This window comes from Schistocerca cancellata, chromosome 2, assembly GCF_023864275.1.
Source record: "Schistocerca cancellata isolate TAMUIC-IGC-003103 chromosome 2, iqSchCanc2.1, whole genome shotgun sequence".
In the NCBI taxonomy this organism is placed as follows: Eukaryota; Metazoa; Arthropoda; class Insecta; order Orthoptera; family Acrididae; genus Schistocerca; species Schistocerca cancellata.
In genome coordinates, this window is record NC_064627.1 from 570083007 (window position 1) to 570110956 (window position 27950).

The 27950-nt window shown below is 43.0% G+C and overlaps 1 protein-coding gene across 1 annotated transcript in view; it reads left to right on the top strand.

Moving 5' to 3' along the window:
- The first annotated feature begins 1273 nt into the window (after nt 1–1273).
- LOC126162173 (lysozyme-like) overlaps nt 1274–27950 on the top strand; it is a 29696-nt gene continuing 3019 nt past the window's right edge. The window contains exons 1-3 of the mRNA XM_049918486.1: nt 1274–1386; nt 22342–22539; nt 26916–26989. Of these exons, the coding sequence (XP_049774443.1) occupies nt 1311–1386; nt 22342–22539; nt 26916–26989 (348 nt within the window). The 5' untranslated portion in view covers nt 1274–1310. The remainder of the gene's footprint in view (nt 1387–22341; nt 22540–26915; nt 26990–27950) is intronic.

Consider the following 27950-nt stretch of genomic DNA (forward strand, 5'->3'; position numbering starts at 1 on the left):
CAGCGGAATAAGTGGAGTAGGTAAGGGACATGTAAATTTCCAACGTGCATTCCAGTGAAAGAGTTACACTAGACCATTAAGCCCCACGAATGCACTATTATTACCATGAGGTATCCACCACCGAATGAAGTCTGAGCTGCTGGTGACGGATGCCTCATAACAGTACATTACGGCTCCGAGGACGGTCTCTTCATGTCGTCTGGGCAAATTAATTGTGGTCTGATGATGGTTGTAACAACTGAAACTTGTCATTACCGACAGGAATAAAATAAACCGCGATTTAGACTGGTCGTTTTTAGAATTCTGTACCTCAGTCGGTAGAAACGGAAACCGTAAAGTACTGCTTTGTTGTCCGGCTGTCTGTCTGTCTGTCGAGCCGAATGTTAAGACTCCTTTTACTCATGAAGTAATAGAAGTACCAAGTTGAAATTTATGTCACATGCTAAGGTCTCTGGTCTCTTGGCTGTTTACAAACTTTCGCTTCCAAGGCAATGTAATAAAAAGATACTGACATTTACGTCACGTATTTTAACACTCGCAAACTCACTCATAAAAATCTGTAGGGTGCTTCCTGTTGACTCAGGAGCATGAAACCTCGCAAGAAGTAAAATTTAAAAGTACAAGTAAGGGAGGAGATCCGAAAACCGTTAATTTTTTATTTATAGCACACGAAAAAAAATTGTTTTGTCACTTGTTATCCGACTGTCAGTCTATCCGTCTGTTAAAACTTTTTTTTCTCGGGAATCACGGTAACAAATGCGAAATCACACAAAAATTTAAACTTAAAACTTAAAATTAATAATTCTGGAAAGTCTTGGAATTCCCACGACTGAGATCTTGCCATATATATATCGATAACAGGCAAAATCGTCGAGATTCTCGATACACGGGATGAATGAACTATCTATATACGTAATTATGTCTATGCACAACCCCACAACGCGCGAGTAATAGTCGCCCTTGGCTAATTTTTAGTTTTGCAGTCACCTAAACGACTTAACACACTGGGTATGGGAATGTGATGCCTTCCATAAATGTAATATAACCCATCTGGCCAGTATCATAACGGCAGCGATGTCTCACAGGTGAGGAGCAACGCCTTCACAGAAGCCTCGGGCACGGCGATGCGTGTGGTCACCGCTATAATGTGGGCCAGTGTCCCTACAGGCCGGCCTGGGAATTCCGTGGGCGGCAGCCGGAGACTTCGACGCGCGGTGAGGAGGGGATCCCTACAAGGTCCGCTAGCGCCGCCTATATATACCGCTCGCTGACGCACCGGCCGCCAGTTCTCACTCCGCCAGTCAAACGCCATGGTGCGCTACAACACGACGCTGCTCACCACTGCCACTGTTTTGTGTGTGGTTTCCTGCTGGGCTCTTGTTGCTGGTGAGTACCGATAAGGACCAATCATATCGACGTCCACGGATATCGATCGATCATTCTTAATATCATTGGATATCATTGGACTCACCATTTCTCCCCTTCTCCGACATTATCTCGATGAAATGAATTAAGTGTAACTGTCCTAATGTAGTCTGAAATAATTAACACCAATTTTCACGTCTAATGAAAAAATGGCGCGTGCTTCTATTCCTGTGGCGAAGCGCGTGCCTGGAAGCCGAAAGGCTGCGGGATGAAATCCCGGTCGGTCCGTGGAATATTTCAGTCTGCCTTTAACCTAACCTTCACCTTTCAACGATGTGAAGATTCTTCAGGAACGACACGTGTTTCGGATTATACGTTAAACTCGTTGACCAGTAGCATTATGGGGTAGGTTAGGGACACCCAAGTCAGCGAGGTGACGTCCAGTTAAAACACTGGAACCAGTCCGTTGAATATCACGGACTTCGGTATGCATCGATAAAAAGGTATTGTTGATGAAGTAATAAATGTAATTCCTGAAGTTTTCCCGGCATAATGAGTATTTTATGATATTTAGGGCCTGAGCCATATGACGTCGACCTTTTTTCACGACACAAAATTCCGGCGGAAAGGCAGTCATCTCGTGGTAGGTGAGTGTGTAAACTCACCTAAAGATGGCAGAATGGTTGTTAACCGAAATATCGAGGCAACGTGTCGATGTCATCCGACTGCAGCCCGAAACCTAAGGAAGAGAGAAATGTATGTCGACAGAAGATGGATGAAAAAGCGAATCTCATCATGGCATAAATAAATCTGTATAAAGAGCGATAGAATGTTCTCTTTTTTCAAGTAATTTAATGAAAGGAGTTTTGTAATCTGTAACTAGCCTCATACAGTTTCTATTTAAACAGCACATGTCCAATTGCAGATTTAAGACAGCAAGAGATCATCATATTCAAAAAATTTTACTTGACAATGTAGTGTTCTTGCTTCATGACAAATTTAATTCCGCTGTCACTCATTGTTCTTTTCTCCGTGATCAATGAATAGTGTTGAATCACATTATTAACACTTAATGACAGTGAGAAGTATTGTTGATTGTAAAATAGCAAAGTTAGTTTTGTTTCGAAAATCGTGACAATTTATCAATTTCTTAGTGCCTGCATTTTATTATTTTTTTCGAGTTGAAGGTTGTGTATGAAATTCCACAGCTACTTTGAAACAAGAACCTCACGCCCGGGTTCCCGGGTTCGATTCCCGGCGGGGTCAGGGATTTTCTCTGCCTCGTGATGATTGGGTGTTGTGTGATGTCCTTAGGTTAATTAGGTTTAAGTAGTTCTAAGTTCTAGGGGACTGATGACCATAGATGTTAAGTCCCATAGTGCTCAGAGCCATTTTTAAACAAGAACTGGGCAACGGTTCTTTCTCTCTCTCTCTCTCTCTTCTCAACATTTCCAAATGCCAGAAAACATTATGGGTTGAGTGAGTGATGTATCATCGGTCACGACTTCCAGGAATAACTTTGCCTGCCATTGCTTGCTGCATCTGAGACTTTCGTCTTGACTAATATTATTTAACAATGTTTCTGAAACACGTCCCTTACAGCACCTCCTTTACGGACGATAAAACCCAAATAAATATGCTTAGGTGGTCAGAAATAGTTTGAAAAGCTTGTTGGAACGTGTAAGGATGTTGTAGGGCAGGTTGTTCTACGAAGTAAATATGAAGGAAAAATTCGATACGTTGCACCGTTTTGGAGTTAATTGTCATCGAAGTTAGCCAATCCGGCCGTTGCGCGTGAAATTCAAGCGACCTGCCATGTACAGTTAGTGACAGTTGTTCTCATAGCGCAGATGGTAGCGCACGAGACTGCTCAGCCTTTGGCTCGGGTTCGATCCTTACTACCATCCCACGTCAAATTTTTGTATGGCTCTCTGTTTTGGTTTTAGGAAACCAGACGAAGACCACGTTTAGCGACACAGTCTCTGGCTGGCCGCTTGATTCTGCGCGCGCAGCAACATGATTGGCCAACTTCTACGCCAATTAAATCGAAAACGGCGCAACGTATCGAATTTTTCTTTTCTAAAAGTTAATTCACAGCGCAAACTACCCTGCAAAGCTGTACAAGCTATTTCAGGTTCTTATATTGATATTACGGCCTTGTAGGGGTTGCAGGAAGGACTTAGTAGATAAAGTTTTGATAAGAAAGCCATTTCCGGAAACTTACCGTTTGAACACAAAATAAATTTAATCGGACCACTTTTAAATCGCCCATTTCACAGCAAGCACACAAACTGAGGAGAGTTGTGCTGGAGTTTCTTGAACGATTTGCCACTGTCACTCCATCACCAAATGTGATCTAGTATGATGGCGCATCTGCGCATTTGGCACGTGGCGTCCCCGGACATCTCCACCAACCATACGCTGAAAGGTGACAGGTCAAGGTGGACCAACTCTTGACTACCACGGTCTCTAGATTTTCCCCCTCTTGACTGTTTCTTGTAGGGCAATATGAAGAGTCTGGTGTAAAAGACTCCAATACAAGTGGAAGAACTTCTTGCACGGGTTGTAGCGGCAGTAGACATTAGTCAGACCCACCATAGTGTGCAGATCGTGTGTAAGAAATTTTGATTCACATTACACCTTGTGTATAAATTAGCATGGTTTTCACATGGAGCAACTCCTGTAGAGCACATGTCTCAGAGACCATTGTCTCTGATCACCAAACTTACGAGTATTTTACATTAAAACGGTACTTCTCCGAACATGGTTCTTTATCAAAACTTTATCCCCTCTACAACTCCTTGAAGCCTGTAATAGAACTTTTGAAACACCCTGTCTATGATAGCAGAAGAGTAGGTTTCAATATCAGATAGCCCTATAAGAGGGCAGTATTTATAATGGTAACAGCTGAAAATTTATTGCTTCTATGTACTTAATCGTCTGAACACAGAAAATTGAGTATGCAATCGTGTGAATCCTCAACCGGCTAGCTACCTTGGAATGCATCCACCTTATTTACCACTGCGCTACGGCCTTTGTGTTGCCCTTGGTGGCTCGCGTTTGGAACGTTTAATATATCATTACTTCGTCGTAAACTGTCACTTATTATAAGTTTAGAACTTTTAATAAGCACTACTCGAAGAAGTACTCGTGTATCATACTATCCACGAGCGGAATTTTTGTTTACCATTGGCTGTAGAATGCACTCCTGGAATTTGCGAGTTTTCTTGCCAGATGTTTTACAGACGACGCTTTGTTATGGTGCCTGGGTCTGCCTGATGCGTCACAAAAGTGATGAAGTATCAGATCAGGTCATTAAAGATTCGGAGCACAAGTTCAACTGGACGAAACATAAAAACTATCGCGAGCTTTTTGAGGCAATAAAAATCGTCTGACGTAGTTTAGGGGACACGAAGAGACGCTAAATTCGGAAGATTCGGCAATGCTTTAAATTCTAGACAGGCAACAAGCGTGAAACGGACGTCGCAAATGGGAAAAGCTTCAGCAGAGGTACAAGAAGCGGTCGGTTTCTCCTTCGATAAACCTCTGATCCTAGCGCAACTGTTCTGTGTGTAAATACACAAACTAACATTAGTTTGCATACAGTAAGAAAGCACTTGTACTAAGCACCCTCCCACGGGAGCAGCGAGCTCTTTGATGTTGTTAAGAATGACTGCAGGCTAGACTTAAGAATGACCTAGAGAGAGCGTCATCACGTTAAAAACGAAGTATATAACGTTAAATGCCCCCAGAAAACAACCAAAAGTTTCTCCTTTAAAAGCGCTCAGTATAAGTAAATCTTAACAGAGCAGTGAACCACAGCAGTGGCTAACAAGGCATGCAACAAAGTGTTTGACTGTCGAGTTCAGGAAGAGTAAAAAGTGTTTTCACTTACTTACTACTTACTACTTACTTAGTAAGTTAGAGAAGCAGTAGTAATTTTTTTCATTTGTTTGTGTGGGTGGGCGGCGGGGGGGGGGGGGAGGAGAAGCCTTGATGAGTGCCGGCCGCTGGTGGGCGAGCGGTTCTAGGCGCTTCAGTCCGGAACGGCGCGACTGCTACGGTCGCAGGTTCGAATCCTGCCTTGAGCATGGATGTGTGTGATGTCCTTAGGTTAGTTAGGTTTAAGTAGTTCTAAGTTCTAGGGGACTGATGACGTCAGATGTTAAGTCTCATAGAGCTCAGCGTCATTTGAGCCATCTGAACCTTGATGAGTGGTGGACATAACTCTATACTAGGGGGAGGTGAGGAGCAAGAAGTGAAATGAGACACAGAGGGGTGGGGGTGGGGGGGGGGGAGGCGAAGGCTCTTTTCTTTTTCATGTATTTTCCCCAGTTATTTTATATTTTGTCTGGTTTCTAATATTTATTTGATCATTGAGCAACTGTTTATTTTACGTTAATGCCTTGTGTATCTGGAAATTTTCTTGGAAAGGGAGGAGGTGTCTGTCTTTGCTGATTCTTAAGATGTTCATATCTTTTTCAATATTCCTTGGTGTATGGTATTTTTGTTTTTGATGATCTGCAAATGTTGAATGGTTTGTATCGTAATTACATGCTGTGACGTGTTTTCTGTATTCGATACGTAAAAAGCAAAATATTGTTAAAGAACTGTTTTTCGATCTGAAAAACGAATCAAATTATATATGTCTTTAATTATAGACAACTGATAAAGCGAAATGCGTCTCGTGAAAAAAACACGCATTTTCTTGTAGTTGCAACGACAGAACGATAATACCCTTAGGAACTGTAAAGCAGTTACGGACAGTATGGCCACACGAAATGAAAAATTTGCGAGGGAAAAGTATGAGAAAACATTTTGATTATATGCATAATGACACTGTTTTTGTACTAGGAAGCCACGAGTAGTTTGTTATTACGTTACTCATAGGTATTTTAAGCGCTACAGTATAACTGATTACTGTACTTTTATTTGTATTTATTAACATGAGAGTGTCAAATTTGTTGTTTCCCTGCAGTAACACACGAATTTAAATGTGCAATCAAAATCGCGTAAGGGAATGCCGGCAAATTTCCTTTGTAAACAGACAGCCGACTTCCTTTCTCAGTCAGGGGTTGCGCTATATCTCTAATTATCTGCTCGTTAATCAGATTTTAAATGTTAAATTCCCTTTTTCTTTTAAGCGTTCATATCCTGCATGCGCTGGATACGTCAGGAACACCAAGACTACGTTTGCGAGAGAGACACTTTTCCAAACGTTTGTCGTCAAAGTGCGGAAATGTCGTAATTTCCTGCAGGCTACATTATGTAAGTGCGCAAGCACTGAGTTTCAGATGGGAATCTGCGGGTGTAATTCAAGCCTCGCGTGACAAGCGATCCTGTTTTCCAGACGTTAATGAGTTTCTTACTGTGTAAAAAGTGGAGACTAAATTGGTTGAAATTAAGCAGCTTCCGAATTCAGTTTAATGAATAACTGCCTGTAATGACTGCCCGCCACAACCAATTGCGGCGAAAACAACTTTTCGAAGCAGACCTTGACGAGTACGAAGAGAAGTGCGGACGCGTCGCCGCTTGTGGTGGAAAACAGCGTTAGGTGTGGAGGTAGTGGCTGGCGGTCGGCCGGTCCAGGTAGGTCCGGTCCGCGTTCCAGTGTTTTACGACACAGGTCCGCGATGACGCCAGCAAACATCCGGGAGACGCGTCCGCGTGCATAAGTGGAGCAGACGCGCTGTCGCAAGGCCGTCGGCCTGGCCGCGCGGCCCTGACATTTGGCCGTCGCACTGCAGCAGCCGCTCAAGGGCTCCCAGCTGTGGCGGCGCCGTCGCAGTGGACGTCCAGAAGCCTTCTGATCGCTCAGCGGAACTCCTGTGCGTTGTCAGCTTATTGGTTGTTCTCTCTCCGTTCCCCTAATGCGGGGAATAGGTGAGGTACCAGCTGACGCAAGGAAGTAGACAATTGTCTCCATCTGTGAAAAAGGCTACCGAAGCATCTGTGGTAATTACCGTGCCATACCCTTGCTCTCCGTTGCTGATAAAATTTTTGCTAGAATTCTGTTGATTCGCCTCCAAACTGTTTCAGAGACTGTACTTTCCGAATATCAGTGCGGGTTTCGCCCCTCCATAGGCACTGCAATATGTCGTGTTCATCCGCCGATGCCGCGCAGCAACGTTCAATTAAAATTTCCTCCTGTGTACGGCAATTACATAATCTGTGTACCTGTACAGTTTATGACGCAGGAAAAAAAAAACATGTGGAAGTCTGGTCAAGTTTGTGTCTGGCCGTGAGTCGCGCACAGATAGCCGAAGCGGTTAGTGCGACCAGTTTCGTAGAGCGGCACAAATTTTCTTTTTCCTCATTCCGTTTTACAGATGCTCCTTTTTTCGTAATCGCAACTGCGAAAACATTTCAACTACTGATATGATCTGTGCGCGACAAATACAGGAAAACTGCAGAGAACAATAAAAAAAATGTTCGAATGTGTGTGAAATCTTATGGGACTTAACTGCTAAGGTCATCAGTCCCTAAGCTTACACACTACTTAACCTAAATTATCCTAAGGACAAACACACACACACACACACCCACCCATGCCCGAGGGAGGACTGGAACCTCCACCGGGACCAGCCGCACAGTCCAGGACTGCAGCGCCCTAGACCGCTCGGGTCTATCAGCCTTCACTATTAGTGTTCTATATCTTGGAAAAGGCCTTTGGCACGGTGTCCATAGAAGCTGTGTGTAAGATCCTAAAATATTTCGGCTGCCATGAACACTTTCTTGGCCTGATTCAGGCTCCCCTTGATGACATGCCAGTGCTGTGCCAGAATGAAACATCTGACAAATTCTGTACTACTGAATGCTCAAATAATAATGTTTCCTCGCACCAACATTCTTTGCTCTGTAACTCGTAGCCGTGCTTTATGAGACACAAACACATCACAAATATTTCAAAAATGACACTCGAAAGTTGGCAATATCATTCGATCTTCGGCAATAACATCCGTCACTCGTCAACACAAACCAAAAAATTGCATCAAAACAACTTTCAGTTTCTATTGCTGTGGAATGTGGAAAAACCGCAAGTGGCAATTAAAAGTTGAGATACGGCACCAAAAATGGAACGGAAACATAATATGAAGAAAATATCCATGCAGACTGTAAGTAGAATTTAAAATATTACTGCATCATAACAAAAACCAACTACCAGAACTTTGTATAACTTATAGGTACATTGCCCCAAAATGTAAACTAAATAGTAAAACATGATCATATTCCAGGCCACTGAAGATGCCTTGCAGAGAATAAAGGCGATTGTGTTTCATTCAGTTGTAATCAGACGGTCCAAAAGGCAAAAATTGTCAGTATACCGTAGTAATGGACGATAGCTAGTTGCTATGCTGTAAGTCGTAGAATTAGTCCACACACTTCTAATTTCGAAATTGACAAGTTTACGTTATCGTGAGGAGCTAACATGGGATTCGAACGCGCAAACAATAAGCTAACATTGGTCGAAGGTATGCGGTATGAAATCTCCTATTAATGACTTGCTATGAAGCATGGGCTAAGAGTAACTCGAAGAAAGAGGAAGTAGCAGAAATGAGAACAGGAAGAAACTTAACATCAAAACTGGTGATCACGAAGTCGATGAAGTTAAGAAATTCTGCTACCTAGGTAGCAAAATAATCCACAAGACGACGTAATAAGCAACTCAACAGTGGCAAAGAGAACATTCCTGGCCAAGAAAAATCTACTTGTGTCAAACACAGGCCTTAATTTGTGTAAGAAATTTCTAAGAACGTAAGTTTGGAACACACCAGTGTATGGTAGTGAAACATGGGCTGTGGTAAAGCCAGAACAGAACAAAATCGAAGCGTTTTGAATGTGGTACTACAGAAGAATGTTCAAACTTAGATGGACTGAGAAGGTGAAGAATGATGAGGTTCTCCGCACAACCGGCGAGGAAAGGAATGTATGGAAAACACTGACGAGAAGAAGGTATAGGATGACAGGACATACTTTAAGACATCAAGGAAAAACTTCCATGGTACTAGAGGGAGCTGCTGAGGGTAATAACTGTAGAGGAAGAGAGAGACTGGAATGCATACAGCAAATAATTGAGGACATAGGTTTCAAGTACTACTCTCAGATGAAAAGGAAAGATTGGCACAAGAGAGGAATTCGTGGTGGGCCGCATCAAACCACTCAGAAGAAAAAAAAAATTAAGGATGCTTGATTTCCATCGCACACATCGAGTAAGTTTACGAAGTCTTGTTGGTCCTACGATGTGCAACTGAGCAGTTTGCAAGAATTTGAAGCTTGGCGCAGTAACGTCTATTTAACTAATGTAAGTGACGTTGCTCTGCCCGACTGAGATCTTACACGTCTTACCTTCTACGCATATCGACTTATCACGCAGTTTATTTACAGCCCTGTCCTTCTTCCTGCAACTTGGCACTTCATGTTCTCCGTTTAGGCACAGGAAAAACCGGCTGCTACTTCTCAGTTTCTGTTTTCGTTCAGTGATGTTAGTAATTTTATTACACTCCTGGACCCAATGGCCACGTTCTTCGAAAAAAGACGCAATATGGACAGCAATTTTTATTACCCTTCGGTAATATTTGCTTTTGGTTAGCGCATACATTAAGGGCTGCTGCCTTTGGAGTGTAAGTCAACTTTTCTGTCACAGTGGGACGACAGACTGCCTGTGACTTTCTTCCAGTAATGATCAGTACCAATTAACAGCTTAGCGGGCAGATATTCCTGGAAATCTGTCAGTGGATCAGCTACTGCCCCTTAGACAGATTCTGGCGACGTTTCTTCTTGACAGACCCCCGCATGATCGTCAAGAGAATAGGGGAATATGATCGTCTAGCCGTTAGCTTCTTTTCAATATAATCTGTTAGCATCACTCCACACAGGCCCAAAAAGAGCGTCATTTTCCGATGGTTCCGTCATCGCCTTATCCGCTGAGATAAGCAACATGTTTCCACTGCTTGCGTCGTTCCTTCGTCTCGGGCTCATAGTGATACACACAGCAACCGTCCATGGTGATTAGGCAGTCATCTCGTTTGACCTGACACACTGCAACATTTCAGTTGCTGCCCCGATGTGGACCGGTTGTGGTCAGTCGCGTAACCCAACGAGTGGTCACCTTCGTGTCGTTCAAAATGTACAAGATGCGGAAAACTGATTCGTAACTGATTTTAATTTTTTCCGGTATCGCCATAATTGTGATACGCCTGACTTCGAGCGTCAGGGTCTCCACATACGGGCTCTTCACAGAGAGATGGTTTGTCACTTAGTTCTTCGTCAGTAAGATTTGCTTGTCCACACTAGCAGCGCCTGCTCCACCCGACCACTATGTCATATGATACTGCATACTCTAAGACAAAAATAGACACAACGAAGGAATCGGTGGCTGGGATGTGCACGTACAGACAAACCAGATTTTTTATAAACAATTTGATGATTTATTCGGGAGAAAGAACTTCACAAATTGAGAAAGTCAATAACGCGTTGGTCCACTTCCTGAGCGATATCGTGCCAACATCTGTCCAATTGGCACATTAGATCTTCAAAATCTCGAGATGGTTAGAAGGCCCTGGCTATAATACTCTAAACGTTCTCAATTGGGGAGAGATTTTTGCTGGTCGTCGGGACTCAGTTCGAAGCGAGACTTAACACTGAAAACAATTCTACACGATCCAATGAGATTCCAGGCATGAGACATTGCTGGAGGCGCCCCAGACAGCGGTGGGACGCCAATCTGACTGTCTCCTGCCATACGGCCCGACAACCAAGAGTGGTGGTCTGGTGTGCCATTTCTTTTCACAACAGGACCAGTTTGGTTGTCCTCCGCGACACCGTTACAGCACAGCTGAATGTCGACGACATTCTAAGCCCCATTTTGTTGCCCATCGTGTAAAGCCACGCTGCCGTTACATTTCACAAGATAATGCCCACCCACACACATCGATAGTTTCTACTGCTTGTGTTCGTGCTTGCCAAACCCCACCTTGTCCAGCAAGGCCACTGGATCTTTCCCCAGTTGAGAACGTTTGATGCATTATGGCCAGCGCCCTCCAACGAGCTCGGGATTATGAAAGATCTAACGCGCCAGTTGGACAGAATTTGGCACAATATAACTGAGGAGGACATCCAAGAGTCTGTCAATCAACTCCATGCCGAATAGCTGCTTTCAGAAGGCGCAGAGGTGGATCAACGCGTTATTGACTTGCTCAATTTGCGAAGCTCTTTCTCTAGAATAAATCATCCAATTTTTCTAAAATTGTAAGTATTTGTTTGTCTGTACATGTATATTACATCTACCTTATTTATGGAATGTTTCAGCGTCTTTTCCATTCATGCTCTCACATTATTACTGAGCTGCATTATTTTGTTTTGGCTCCTCTACCGGCTTTTTGCGGTACTTCGGCACAGAGATTTCAATACTGTACCATGACTCCAGATATGTACTTGCAAAGAAACAAACAAATAACAACGAAACTATATTTTTTCGGGTTTATACTTAATCTTTATGACGGTACTGCTATAACATCAGTTCCACTAATAATTTTGTATCATTCACGAGAGTTGGGTATTTTATTCTGTTACGTGAAACAGTTATTAAACCATTTCCAGCATTCTCCTTCCGGACGCTGATGTGCTATATCACGCCATCGACAAAAAGGAGTCTCCACGTATTGCCAAGACAAAAACAGAAATAACATTTGCTGCAGCCAGTGTTTTTGCGCATAGCCTTAGTTCAAAATGGCTCTGAGCACTATGGGACTTAACTACTGAGGTCATCAGTCCCCTAGAACTTAGAACTACTTAAACCTAACTAACCTAAGGACATCACACACATCCATGCCTGAGGCAGGATTCGAACCTGCGACCGTAGCGGTCGCGCGGTTCCAGACTGTAGCGCCTAGAACCGCTCGGCCACCCCGGCCGGCATAGCCTTAGTAATAGCTTCCTTGGAATTTACGTGATATTTTACAAATTCTGTGAATCATGCACAACCACTGATGGACTGTTAGTTTCAGTGCTTGCACCTCATTCAATAGAAATCCCGGTCCCAGTAAGACATCCGTTGCCTTGCGTCAGTTCTCAGTAGCCGATGCTAACTGACGCGTCTGCTGCCGAGTTCACGGTAAGCAAGAAGCCAAGCTCATTATATGCGGTTCTATGTGAAGGTCATCTGCCACTAACACGACCTTTCCGGGTAACCAATGACTAGGTTGTTACGTCACTGAGACCCATCCCATCTCCTAGTATTGTCACAAGTTAGCGACGCGAAGTGTTTAAGGACACAGATTTGGTATTCGGCTGAGCTTTCACAGGCTACACTCAGGGCAAAAGATAAAAAAATTCTTGATCCGATACTTCGTTTAACGTAACAACTTAGAAAGTTTTTAAATATCCGTAGTAAATTGAGATACATAGCTCTGTAAAACAAATCTCTGCTTCATTCTTATCATTTGGGATTAGTCTTCTTCAGATGATTAGATATGGGACCAAAAGCAATTCAGTCAATTCAGTGGATTTATACCTGAAGCGAAGATCATGCAGTTTCGCAGAAATTATCAGAAACGTTTGAGATGGCGTTGTGAAAGGAAACTTTTTTAGTTACAGTATGCGGACGTCCAGTCCGACTAGCACCCTTGAGTCTTCCCGGTTCTGAAGCATCGCGCTGGTCAGGATCCCTGGACTATCATGCGAATATGGAATCGGCTGCATTCATAATTGTCCCAAGGGAGCAGTACTTGCCTTAATGGTACAAGATGCCGCTCTAAACACAACGTGATGGCCTCTAGTTCGCGTAGCCAGTAATTTGGACAGCAGCCGCTACATTTATGACGTATTAAGGCTGTTGGCTGTGTCCTAACTTCGTGGTCTTTGTGACGTTATATTCCAACAAGACAACGCAAGACCGTATGTTGCCCTTGATATCCTGATCCATATCGATACTGAGGGTGTACTACAGTTGCCCTCGCCTGCACGTTCTCCATATCACTCACAAACTGGAAACATCTGATCAGACTTCCGAGAGACTGGGGTGCCATCATTAGCCAAGCATTACGGTTGGTGAACGTTCCCATAGTTGAAGAAGCATTACTCAGACCATTAGCTCTTATCCATTTGATGCACACCTGGGTTAAAGCTGTCGTTGCTGCCAGAGGTGGCAGTTCTGTGTATCGAATTTCGCGTCCTCACCACTCCAAGTATCCTACAAATCTAATCATTTATTCTCCTGACTACAAGTGTAAAATTTCGTTATTTGCTATCCTTCATGGTATTGTCATTCTAACCTTTTCTTCCACTTTTGCTTCACGTCACTGTAAACTATCTCCCAGTGCCTAAATTATTGTTAAACTCGAAGTGCCAGGTGACTAATTTGTCCGGCGACCATAGACACGAAATATACACATTCTCAGTTCAGTTTCGTTTCTTGTGAACTTGTAGTGTTAAGTTGGTAGAGCCAGCAGGTGGACAGCGCGGCCACACTCTGCCGTGCTGTGGTAGGGCCAGTACCGAGGCGAGGTCAGGCGCTCCCGGATGCCCGCCGCCGCTCGCTCAGGTCCCTGCAGACGTGCGCTCCGGCCGCTGACCCCTGCCAGCGAACGTCGACCGCCACGAGCCGCACCCGTGTGGTGGTGGGGAGCGCCAACACCACTCAAAAGCGTTTGCACTGCTAACAGCTTCGCGCTTTTCCATATCTTTGGACGCCATCTCAGACGCCACAGCCCATAACATTTCCTCGCGCTGAACCAGTCTTCTTTCACCCTGTTCTAATAACTACAGCCTGTTCAAAAGACATGCTACACTACTTGAGGCATCGCGCTGTTCATAGATAAGCGTTTCTAGAATAAAGAAGTTTAGTACACATGAAAATGAAACAAAGGTAGTTTCTCGGTATTATACACTATACTGGAATACCGAAATGTTATTGACTTATTTATATTCCAATGGTTCCGAGCATACACGGTACAAAAGGAAGACGTAACACTGACCTGAGAAGTCAGAACCAAAATATAAATGTAGGAGATTCTCAAGGTAGCATATTTGGACCAATACTATTCCTCATATACAGGGTGTTACAAAAAGGTACGACCAAACTTTCAGGAAACATTCCTCACACACAAATAAAGAAAAGATGTCATGTGGACATGTGTCCGGAAACGCTTAATTTCCATGTTAGAGCTCATTTTAGTTTCGTCCACCTACGCTCAATAGAGCACGTTATCATGATTTCATACGGGATACTCTACCTGTGCTGCTAGAACATGTGCCTTTACAAGTACGACACAACATGTGGTTCATGCACGATGGAGCTCCTGCACATTTCAGTCGAAGTGTTCGTACGCTTCTCAACAAGAGATTCGGTGACCGACGGATTGGTAGAGGCGGACCAATTCCATGGCCTCCACGCTCTCCTGACCTCAACCCTCCTGACTTTCATTTATGGGGGCATTTGAAAGCTCTTGTCTACGCAACCCCGGTACCAAATGTAGAGACTCTTCATACTCGTATTGTGGACGGCTGTGATACAATACTCCATTCTCCAGGGCTGCATCAGCGCATCAGGGATTCCATGCGACGGAGGGTGGATGCACGTATCCTCTCTAACGGATGACATTTTGAACATTTCCTGTAACAAAGTGTTTGAAGTCACGCTGGTACGTTCTGTTGCTGTGTGTTTCCATTCCATGATTAATGTGATTTGAAGAGAAGTAATAAAATGAGCTCTAACATAGAAAGTAAGCGTTTAACATGTTTTCTTTCTTTGTATGTGAGAAATGTTTCCTGAAAGTTTGGACGTACCTTTTTGTAACACCCTGTATAAGGGGCGAATAAAGAGTTCCCCTTCGAAAGCCGTACAGTCTATAATCGATATATCACAGTGAGCAATGGGACAATCATCGCTCTGGCGCACCAGGTTGAAGTTACCCTTTTGGTAAAACACAGTGTCCTGCTCCGTGAAGAAGTCTGTAATTGCCTGCTGCACTTTGTACGACAGGAATCATCGACGCTTCAAGGCCTCTTTTAAGGGACCGCAGTCGTGATAATCACATGGGGAGAGACCGGGAGTATAGGGCTGGTGACCGAATATCTCCCAGCTGAGTTGCCGTAACTAATGGGTCACGACATTTGCTATATGGGGAGGTGCTTTGTCATGAAGCAGCCGCATCCCTTGTCGTACCATTCCACAACGGTGGTTTTTGGCAGACATTCTTCATTCTCCGACCGATGTCTACCGGTTTTATGCTTCGGCAGCCAAGAAGAGAATAACCGTACGTTGGTCCTGTCTGGACGCATTTGGTAATAACCGTACCACAGTTCACGTTTCCGTATTTACAGCATACAAGTTGGAAAGACACCAATGCCACATTAGCTCCTTCCCTACATGTCGATGCTTATATTGCCGCATTGGAGTCGCGCTATTTCATATACGCTGTAGCACCGTCTTTAAACGGAAACTTTTTAATTGCCCTTACACCATTACTGGTGTTCCCCGTGGACAAAAAATTCTCTTCGCTGAAGGCAGCAGTATTATAGTCATACAGAAAACAAGAGATTCTTACAACAAATGGTTCAAATGGCTCTGAGCACTATGGGACTTAACATCTGTGGTCATCAATCCCCTAGAACTTAGAACTACTTAAACCTAACTAACCTAAGGATATCACGAACATCCATGCCCGAGGCAGGATTCGAACCTGCGACCGTAGCAGTCGCGCGGTTCCGGACTGAGCCCCTAGAACCGCTAGACCACCGCGATTTTTACAACAAAACAAGTGACCCCCCCACAAGAAAGTTTACCATTGTGTTATCCGGAACACATTGAAAGCAAATTCCGAGAATTTCAGTCTGAAGAGAGGAAAATTACACTGTTACATTTAATGTAGAGGGTGCCTCTACGGTCTGCGTAACAAACACTTTTGTAGGAATGAATATTGATTTAGTTGAAGTGCTGCGAACAAAGATACTTGCAAACGGAATGTCATTAGAACGTTATGCCCTTAGAGTCCTGTTATCAGTAACGGTCAAATCTTTTAGCAGCATACTATACACACGTAACTCAATTGCTAGCTATGGATTCTTTCTTGAGGAAGAAATGCACAAAATATATGGACAGTTTTCAAGTTGTAGCAAAGAGCCATAAGAATCTTATCATCACAGTGATCATTCTCATTGTAAATATCTGTTCAAAATAATGGGAATTTTAATACGAGTACATTTAAGTCTTAAACTGTGATACCATGATACGTCCAATACCCTTGCAAAAGTGGCCCACTGATTAATGAAACTAGTACAGTACAGATTAGGTGCCTTGAAATAAGCAAATAATTATAATTATGAAATTGTACGTAGTCTCTGACTTTGAAAATTCAGTATGATGTGAAGGTACCACGTTCTGTCATCAGAGTCTCTCCCTATTTCAGAGCAGGGGGAAGAGTTTCTACGAAAGTACGTTTTGTACAGTGTGTCCGTAAAATCCCCGTACCCTTAGGGCAAAATAATATATTTTGTGCTGAATACTGGACTACTCAAATACAGACCTTTGTATCCGGCGCATCTGTAGTTGCACTACCGTACATTATACCGAGAGCTACGCGTCTCCGCGTTTTCCTTGACATTTTAAGCAGTACGTCAGCAGTTATGCTTTCAAACACCTTTGCGCAATTCTTCATTAGTCTTGTACCGACGTTGAGTCATATGGGAGCTAACTGTTCCCCATAATGAGCTGTACTGTGCAACAAGGTACGGGCTTCATGATGGTCATTTCAATGAGGCTGGAGGTGTTCCTAGAACACATCCAATTCAGCAGCCTGGAAACTGTTTATCAAGGAAATGACACACCTCAGTAGAAAAATGAGATGGAGTTCCGTCCTGCTGAGCCATGATTCCTTGTCTTTGAGATGAGGTATTAAAACGGTGTTTACAACATGTTTAGACAACCATGCAGGTACCTTTCAAAAAATACTCGACCAAAGTGGAATCATGATAAGATTGTTGCACATGAGACGGTTTCCTTCCCAGCTTTTACAGATAAGGATTCTTTTTAATCCAGAAGAGCAGATTCCAGTAACAACCGCGGTATATCGTATATTCATGAGAAAATAACACTCTTGAGCGAGACATGGTATTTTGAAAGTGTCTCACCAAAGCATGGCAGGTTGAAACTCACTGTTCTATGTCGTTGTCAGATAATTCTTTCATAAAAACTGAAGGAAAGAAGATCAGGGATTGAAGTCCCGTCGACAGAGCCGAAGCACTGATCTAATTCATTCTATACTCAAATCATTCTTAATGTGGTCATGCATTGGTCACGGCATTTGAAGTTCAGCTGCTCTTTTGGGAGAGAGTACATTCTCTCGATTGACTGAGCGAAAACGGCTCGTTTTACTCTCGCATCCATTGCGCATCTTCTGAAACAAAAACAAGTTTCTCCCAATTAAGCAGAGCTGCTTTACGAGACCAGGTGTTGTTAACGCCGTCCCTAAACGCACATAAAATCGTTGTAATTATTTGGCCTGTCCGCGGACATTGGTGCACCCAGACACACCCAAAGAATCGATCATTAACAGCGTTGCTAACATCTGCCAAGGCTTCACAACTGAAACAATGCGATACTGAGACTAAGTAATATAATACCACAGAGTAACATAACAGTCGTGACTTCCGCCTTGTTTTTCTTAACCATTGCGATAGCAGTGCGACAAGCCGGCAGGAAGTTAAGCTATTGAGTTCGGTGTAAGCTTGTGAAAGCGACAGCGAATCGTAATAGCTTATACTGGCCTCTAGAATGATTTTTACAAACAGAAACGTCTGTAGCGCAATAAATTGCAGCAACAAAAAGAAGAAGACACCACATTTGTCTCTTTTTTGCCTTCCTCAGGGCACTGGGAAGTGTGAACTGCTACGTTACATAAGTTTTTTTATGATTTCTTGTCACCTGTATATATTTACTGAAGAATGTCCTGTTTTTTTAATACAAAAAAATTACTAGTAAACATCAGAAAACCTCACCATTCGCAGCAACACGTCGCATGTAAAGTCAACAAGGTAAAGTTATTTTACTGCACATCCTGTCAAATCAGTGAAAGTAAAACGTAGAAAAGTTGTTTGGAATGCACGTTATTTAACGTACCAAATAAGCCATCACAACTATAGTTGAAGGAAAAAACACACAGACGGATAATAGAAACAGCAGAAACAATAAAACAGTTTCCCAACAACAGGTGTAACCCATATGAAATTTCCTGGCAGATTAAAACTGTGTGCCAGACCGAGACTCGAACTCGGGACCTTTGCCTTTCGCGGGCAAGTGCTCTACCAACTTTTTTTTTTTTTAAATCTCATTTTGTTCTACATTGTACGTTGACTTTGTTCGTGGCGGACGTCCTATGACACTTGCTCTAGTTGTTCGTTGATCCGTTCACTCAGTTTTTTTATTACAGAGGACAGCTAAACCCTCTGACCGAACACGCTGAGCTACCGTAACGGCAAACCACGTCTCACGCCCCGTCCTCACAGCTTCACTTCTGCCAGTACCTCGTCTCCTACCCTCCAAACTTTACAGAAGCTCTCCTGCGAACCTTGCAGAACTAGCACTCCTGAAAGATAGGATATTGCGGAGACATGGCTTAGCCACAGCCTGGGGGATGTTTCCAGAATGAGATTTTCAATCTGAAGTGGAGTGTGCGCTGATGTGAAACTTCCTGACAGGTTAAAACTGTGTGCCGCACCGAGACTCGAAGTCGGGATCTCATTCTGGAAACATCCCCCAGGCTGTCGCTAAGCCATGTCTCCGCAATATCCTTTCTTGCAGGAGTGCTAGTTCTGCAAGGTTCGCAGGAGAGCTTCTGTAAAGTTTGGAGGGTAGGACACGTGGTACTGGCAGAAGTGAAGCTGTGAGGACGGGGCGTGAGTCGTGCTTGGGTAGCTCAGTTGATAGAGTGCTTGCCCGCGAAAGGCAGAGGTCCCGAGTTCGAGTCTCGGTCCGGCACACAGTTTTAATCTGCCAGGAAGTTTCATATCAGAGCACACTTCGCTGCAGAGTGAAAATCTCATTCAAGTGTAACCTATTCCACAATTGCTCCCACTTCTGAGCCACGAACGGCAAGAATCTTCAACAAATTCGCTCTTGAAGCAAAACTAATTGCATTTACAAAAATATTCAAGTATTAGAAAGTCGAATGAAGTGTAAGAATATGCAAATCACTAGACTCGATAGAAAATTTTTACAAGTTAGGAAAGCGCCTATCACAACAGAAACAGAAAACAAAAGAAATATATGCTTTTCGTGCTTGAAATATGTGTTTACATTCTCTTGCTTTCAACCTAGTAAGCTATAGTTATATTCGAAAGAATTTCTTCATGAAGAAGCTGTAGCGTACGTTACTGAATCACTGAGTTTCCGTTGTTTTTACATTTACTTCACAGTCATTCGTGTCTGTTGATTAGTTCTTGGAATGCAAAAATAAAATATATACTTCGTTAATTAAGTAAAAAAATAATTAAAAACAAACATTAATTTTACGGCTGCTTTCTCGCCGCTTGGGACGCTAGTGTCGTACCGAGCGTCAGCCGGTAACAATTTTCACAGCAGTGAGTGTCGCGACCGTTCATGTTAGGCCGCACCAATACTGGAAACAACGATTTTCGTCAGTATCAAAGTGCAATAAAACTGTTACTTATTTCCACAAATGCAAATTGTCAAGAGGGGTACAGCTTCTCGGATACCTCGAACTATTACTGGAATGTCGTAAATAAAATTTTATTTTTAATTTTAACCAGTATTACTTTACCTATTTGTTCTACGTATCTTCAGTAGTTTACAAAGGAAGTAATTATTATAATAATTATTTGGTTAACTGTAAGCTTAACTTTAGCTTCTCCCGGTGTGTTGAATGTTCAGATCACTGACGGGAATTCTGTCAGATTACTAATTAATTTCTTAACTTTTCGCTATCGATATCGTCAGACGGTCATTTCTGGTTGTGTGGTGACGCTACTTAGAGTTTGTGTTGTCTTTCTGTATATGCCATATTTAGTTTCATGATTGGCTCGGTCCCGGTCGTAGAGGATTTAAGTTGCCTCAAGCACCTGACTTTCGGTAAATTCGTCCTTTTAATATGATGGCGTGTTCGATTGTCAAAATATCGGCGGTTGTCTACTACGTCACCTGGTTGCATTTCCGTGTAAGCACTTTATTTCGAATCGCTCGAGTTAGATGTATTCGTAGCAGTTTTTTAAAAAAACTTTGAGGTAGCAACTGAGGAAGAATAGCTGCAGATATTAACAATATGCCAAAATATACTAGTACTCTACCATCTGGTGATCAAGATGTATGAAACAGGCGAAATACCCTCAGACTTCAAAAAGAATATAATAATTTCAATCCCAAAGAAAGCAGGTGTTGACAGATGTGAAAATTACCGAACTGTCAGTTTAATAAGCCACAGCCGCAAACTACTAACACGAATTCTTTACAGACGAATGGAAAAACTAGTAGAAGCCGACCTCGGGGAAGATCAGTTTGGATTCCATAGAAATATTGGAACACATGAGGCAATACTGACCCTACGACTTATCTTAGAAGCTAGATTAAGGAAAGGCAAACCTGCGTTTCTAGCACTTGTAGACTTAGAGAAAGCTTTTGACAATGTTGACTGGAATACTCTATTTCAAATTCTAAAGGTGGCAGGGGTAAAATACAGGGAGCGAAAGGCTATTTACAATTTGTACGGAAACCAGATGGCAGTTATAAGAGTCGAGGGACACGAAAGGGAAGCAGTGGTTGGGAAGGGAGTGAGACAGGGTTGTAGCCTCTCCCCGATGTTAATCAATCTGTATATTGAGCAAGCAGTAAAGGAGACAAAAGAAAAATTCGGAGTAGGTATTAAAATCCATGGAGAAGAAATAGAAACGTTGAGGTTCGGCGATGACATTGTAATTCTGTCAGAGACAGCAAAGGACTTGGAAGAGCAGTTGAACGGAATGGACAGTGTCTTTAAAGGAGGATATAAGATGAACATCAACAAAAGCAAAACGAGGATAATAGAATGTAGTCGGGTGATGCTGAGGGAGTCAGATTAGGAAATGAGAAGCTTAAAGTAGTAAAGGAGTTTTGCTATTTGGGGAGCAAAATAACTGATGATGGTCGAAGTAGAGAGGATATAAAATGAAGACTGGCAATGGCAAGGAAAGCGTTTCTGAAGAAGAGAAATTTGTTAACATCGAGTATAGATTTAAGTGCCCGGAAGTCGTTTCTGAAAGTATATCTATGGAGTGTAGCCATGTGTGGAAGTGAAACATGGACGATAAATAGTTTGGACAAGAAGAGAATAGAAGCTTTCGAAATGTGGTGCTACAGAAGAATGCTGAAGATTAGATGGGTAGATCACATAACTAATGAGGAGGTATTGAAAAGGATTGGGGAGAAGAGGAGTTTGTGGCACAACTTGATTAGAAGAAGGGATCGGTTGGTAGGACATGTTCTGAGGCATCAAGGGATCACCAATTTAGTGGTGGTGGTGGTTGTTGGGATGTTTAAGGGGGACTAAACAGCTAAGGTCATCAGTCCCCCACCAATTTAGTATTGGAGGGCAGCGTGGAGGGTAAAAATCGTAGAGGGAGACCAAGAGATGAATACACTAAGCAGATTCAGAAGGATGTAGGTTGCAATAGGTACTGTGAGATGAAGAAGCTTGCACAGGATAGAGTAGCATAGAGAGCTGCATCAAACCAATCTCAGGACTGAAGACCACAACAACAACAACATACTAGTACGATGAAATCTTTCGTGTATTCTTCTATAAGGGTCTCCTAACCGGTAACGAGAAATCCGTTTTACAGCAGTTTATTCCTGACACACCTAATTCGCTAATGTTTATTCTTGTGATGTTAGTTGTTAAAATAGTCATACTGTGAGTATGCTCCCCGCTGCCGTGGGAGGTTCTCCGTAAAGACGGCGGTGACGTGAGGGCTGTGGTTGTGTGCCAACAGGCCAGCTGCCGGCGACGGGCAACCCGCAGGCGCCCGTGTCGGACCCGTGCCTGGGCTGCATCTGCGAGGCGGTGTCCGGCTGCAACCGCACGCTCGGCTGCAACGGCGACGTCTGCGGCCTCTTCCGCATCACCTGGGCCTACTGGGCCGACGCCGGCAAGCCCGTCATCGCCCAGGACGACCCCAACAGCGACGGAGGTACGCACGGTTCCTGCCCTAAACAACTGCACACGCGCGAGTGTAAACACAGTTCCCAACACTCCTATTGTAAATGGCTTCCCGGGTTTCAGGGATAAAAAAATTGTCATGTACGGCTACTGTGCGAGTTACTAAAACTGTGTATTTAATATTTTTCCTCTTACTGATTTAATGAGTTTAATACATCTGTCGAAATTACATGAATGTTAGGCCTATAAGTCGCTGATCAATATAGTGGAGTAGGTATGAATGTGTCATATAACACGTTTGTCTGCATCACTGTAAGACGATAAATCGCGTTACTTATTTGTTATTAATGCGTTCAAATTTGACTTTGCCTTATTTAAAACGTAGTCCAAGACAACTTTGAAAGTAACTATATTGCTAAATAATGCTATGATGTTACATAATAAGCCAATACTAAAAACATACCCGAAGTAATAGCAGTTGCGCATACATAGTAGAAGTCAGCCGTTAAGAGTCAGCGCTCGACATTAGTTATTTGTTATACGAATACGATTAAAATCAAAGTAATAATGTCTAATTCACCTCTGAAGCGAGTTAAACGGCTGTGTATGTATTCAGAAAAATGTGATAATTAACACATTATTTTAAACTAAACTCATTGACGTAAGTTTTCTGCTTACTACTTGTGCATGTACTTCCCGAAATGAAATAACAACTGACCTTGGTAAAAAAATTGATCTTGTCATTGGTGTCCCTCACTGAGGTGTTGTAGAAGCTGGCAATCCTATGTGAAAACTTCGACTCAACGAAAAACTACATTTATACGGCAACATGAGTATTCATGTTATGATGACAAAAGGTGTCGGGCATTCTGCAAAAGGGTAAGTAGCATCGAATCAGGGAGCGTAGGATTGGAACAACTCAGTGGCAAACGCAAGTGCCGGCCGGGGTGGCCGAGTGGTTCTAGGCGCTACAGTCTGGAACGGCGCGACCGCTACGATCGCAGGTTCGAATCCTGCCTCAGGTATGGATGTGTGTGATGTCCTTAGTTAGGTTTAAGTAGTTCTTCTATGGGACTGATGACCTCAGAAGTTAAGTCCGATAGTACTCAGAGCCAAACCCAAGTAGGTATCCTTTTATTTTCATTTTATTTATCAGCACTATATGATACGTACACAACAATCGTTCAGACTCGCGGTACGCACCTTCTATGCAGATATTTCATCCTCGCACAGAGCTCCGTAACATGCGATAGAGTACAGTCGATGTTGTTCGGACAGTGTCACAAGCATCGAGAATGTTGACAAGGAGATCCTCTTCAGTTTCGACAAATGTTTAGTAGACCACAGTTATCACCGGAGTCCGGAATACGACCAAGCGGGGTGGCTGATTGGTTAGCACAAAGGACTCGCTTTCGCCAGGACAACTGTTCAAATGGCTCTGAGCACTATGGGACTTAACTTCTAAGGTCATCATTCCCCCAGAACTTAGAACTACTTAAACCTAACTAACTTAAGGACATTACACACATCCATGCCCGAGGCAGGATTCGAACCTGCGACCGTAGCGGTTCCTTTGAGAGGGCACGCTTTCCTTCTCGTCCTCCGTCTCTAACCACCTTGATGTCGACCGGACGTTAAACACTGATCTCCTCCTCCTCTGGAAAGTGAGATCAGGTGGATATGGGACTTCATTGAAAGAAGTACTTGAAGTTCTCAGATAAAATATTATTACTTTTCTTTATTCACAACAGCTCTATCGTTGTCGACATATTTCACATCCTCTTGGCCCTGTGGAGTGATACCGCCATCCTGATTCCTGGAATGCTGAATATGCCGTTGTTGTGGTCGTTAATGAAACTAATGTTTTAATGCAACTCTGCAAGCTAGTCTGTGCTGAACACGACTCTTAATCTCTGAGTAGCCTACAGCTGTACCCTCCATCCATTTGAACCTGCTTGTTGTGGTGCCTGTGATTATATGGAAACTTTTACACCAGTCGGAGTCCTCTATACCGCATTGATCTTAGTATCTATTACTTTCTATCATAAATAAATCATTCATTGGACACCCACTGCTGAATAACGGCATCCTCTTGATTACTCCAAATACTTTATTTGATCAAAAGTTGCCAGATGTCCATAGTAGTCAGAAATTGACTACCATTTGTAACGAAAGGCGGACCGGCCAGTATACAAGTAGGGGGGGGGGGGGGGAGTATTGTGTTACTAGTAGAAAAGCAGCAACATATGTCAAGCGAGTTCAGTGGTTTCGAACGGGGAGTAGTCATTGAATGTCGCTCAGTAAATCCATCAAGGACGTTTCAAACCTTATAACGCTGTCCAAGTAGACTGTTGATGATGTGACTGCGAAGTGGAAACGCGTGATAATAACCACAGCTAAACCAAGACAAAGCAGACATGGTTTACTGACGAACAGGAGCCGTCGAACATTGCAGACGTTGGTAATAAAAAAATCGAAGTGAGATCAGCAGAAGGAATCACTCGTGAGTTCCAAAGTTCTACCAACAGTCCAGCTGGCACAGTGACTGTGTGTAGGGAGTTAAAATGGGTTCGATCATAGAGCAATTCCTCATAATCTACCCATACCTGTAGTCAATGGTAAGCGACGCTTGAGGAGGTGGAAAGAGCGACGCTGCTGGACAGCGGATGACTGAGAACTAGTGACTTGGAGTGACGATAACGCTGTGGCAATCCGCTGGATGTCGCGAATGCCTGGAAGACATGACGTCGTGTACGGTACCAGCTGTGAAGTGTGGGGGAGGTGGTTCTATACGGCATGTGGATGATTTCCGTGGTTAGAGTGTGTTCCCCTTTCCGCGCTTAATGAAACGCTAAATGCGCAAGGACACTAAAACTTTTTACAGCATTGTATACTGCGTGCAGTAGAGGAACGGTTCGGAGATAATGACTTAATTGTATCAGCCTAACAATATACCCTGTCATAAAGTAAAATCTGCTAATCAGTGGTTCGCGGACAATAACATTCCTGACAACATCAAAGAAGGAATGACGGAAATAAAAGAAAAGTTGAAGAGCTGAATTAAAATTCAAGTTGAAAGGCTGTCAATGATAGGATTCGCTAATGACATTGCTATCGTCAGTGAAAGTGAAGCAGAATTACAGAATCTGTTGAATGGATTGGTTTCAGAGTACGTAGAAGAAAGACGAAAATTAGAAGTAGCAGACATTTGAACAGCGAGAAACTTAACGTCAGGATTGCTGATCACGAAGTAGATGAAGTTAAGGAATTCTGCTACCTAGGCAGCAAAATGACCCATGACGGACGAAGCAAGGAGGACGCGAAAAACAGACTAGCACTGACATGAAGGGCATTCCTGCCAAAGGGAAATCTACTGGTATCAAACGTAGGCCTTCATTTGAGGAAGAAATTTCTGAGAACGTACTTTTGCAGCACACCATTGTATGACAGACGTGGAGTGTGGGAAAACCAGTACAGAAGAAAATCAAACAATTTGAGATGTGGTGCTACAGAAGAATGTTGAAAATTAGGTGGACTGATAAGAAACGAGGAGGTTCGCAGAATCAGCGAGGAAAGAAATGTATGGAAAACACTAACAAGAAGAAGGAATAGGATGATGGGACCTACTAATACTACGGGAAATAATTCCGTGGTACTAGAGGGAGCTACAGAGAGTAAAAATTGTAGGGGAAGACTGAGACAGCCCCTATCTGAACCCATTGGAACATATTTGGGATGAGTCAGAACATAAATTTCACGTCAGATCCCAGCGTCCATCGCTACCTTCTATGGTTTCTGCTTTTGAGAAAGAATGGTCTGCCATCCCTCCACAAATTCAGACACCTCACCGAAAGAGGCGAGAAGTAGCAGAAATGAGAACAGCGAGAAACTTAACGTCAGGATTGCTGATCACGAAATAGATGAAGTTAAGGGAGCAAAACAACCCATGACGGAAGAAGCGAAGACATGAAAAACAGACTAGCAGTGTCAAAGTCGTCAGAAAGGCGAAAGGAGGACACGTCCCATTTAATGTCCACTAACAACTTTTCTGATACTTTTGGTCGGATGTTGTATTACCTTTTTCATCTATAGGGGTCCATCGTAGTTCCTGTATATTGTTTAATATCTAATGTCTTCCAGTAGATCTTTGTTTCCGTCTGCTCTTACAATTTTTTTACTTCTCGATATTGTTAAGGTTTATGTTTTATTCATCTGCAAGCGGAGAATGTCATGGCCTATTCACAATCTGATCGTGAGAGTAAATAAGGTCAACTAAAGGAAAAAAGTGTGGATAATAACTATGTGGTTGATTGATAAATAACAGGTGAAGGTTGCTTGTCGTCTGGAAGTATTTGCAGCTGACGGTGAGTACGACTGTTAGTGACGGCTGTCTTTTTGCTGTTGCAGCGTACGTGAGATGCGTCACGGAGCCGTTCTGTGCAGCTCGCGCCGTCCAAGGCTACATGTCTAAGTTCGGTCAGGTAAGTGAAAAACGCATGCCCGCAGTTTTTGTGTAGTGTGAAAACGCTATAAGATTACACTAGGCGCCGTCTTTCTGAGTCTGACCACCCGCGACCCTGTGTTCCGCTCTATTCTGCCAGTGTTACAGAGAATAAGACGAGGAATTTTTATTTCTTGATGCACACTTATTGTACCGTAGCCAGTCTTACTGCTTCAATGATTTTACAATAGTTTTGCTGCATTACAAAATTATGACAGTGCAAAATCTGTCAATCCTCTTCTGCACATTTTACGTCTGCTAATCGAAATGGACCGCCAACACCTCTACTATTATCACATTTGACCTAATCTACCAAGCAACAGACTACAATTTTATAGACAATACTCTTGCGAAGTTATCTGCTGACGTATAATACTGCAGCTATGAAGTAACTTTTTCTCTCTCCCTATTTCCCATGGGTGGTAATGGATAAGTTAAAGTTTCACAGGGTGCTTCGTTATCATATTACCCATCGAAGACTATTTATGGAATTTACAAAAAAGATAGAACAAAGTAATGCAATCAGAATTGAAGTCCAGCTGCCTATCTATTTAACTGCTAGTGACAGAGATCCGGACGAGTACGAATTCCGTAAGGTAGACGGCCTGTTTAACTTATAGTGACAAGGGTCTTGAACCAGTACGAATTCATTAAAGTAGACGGTAGATGTTTTTGTTTTGCTATTGCAGTTTCACCGTTATCCCATAGTCAAACATAAACAAATGGTGTCATGGTATGGCACTAATAATTTATGACTGACAGTAGTGCAGCTCTGAAATGACAGCTGTTGACGAAATATGACATTGACTTAAACAATGTATCTTATTACATGCAGGCGACAATGGCGTTGTATGTGAGCAGCTCCTTCAGTTGACTTACGGTAATGTCGACCTATAATACAGTGTTACTCAAAATGATCTAAAAACTTTGAAGTAATTGTA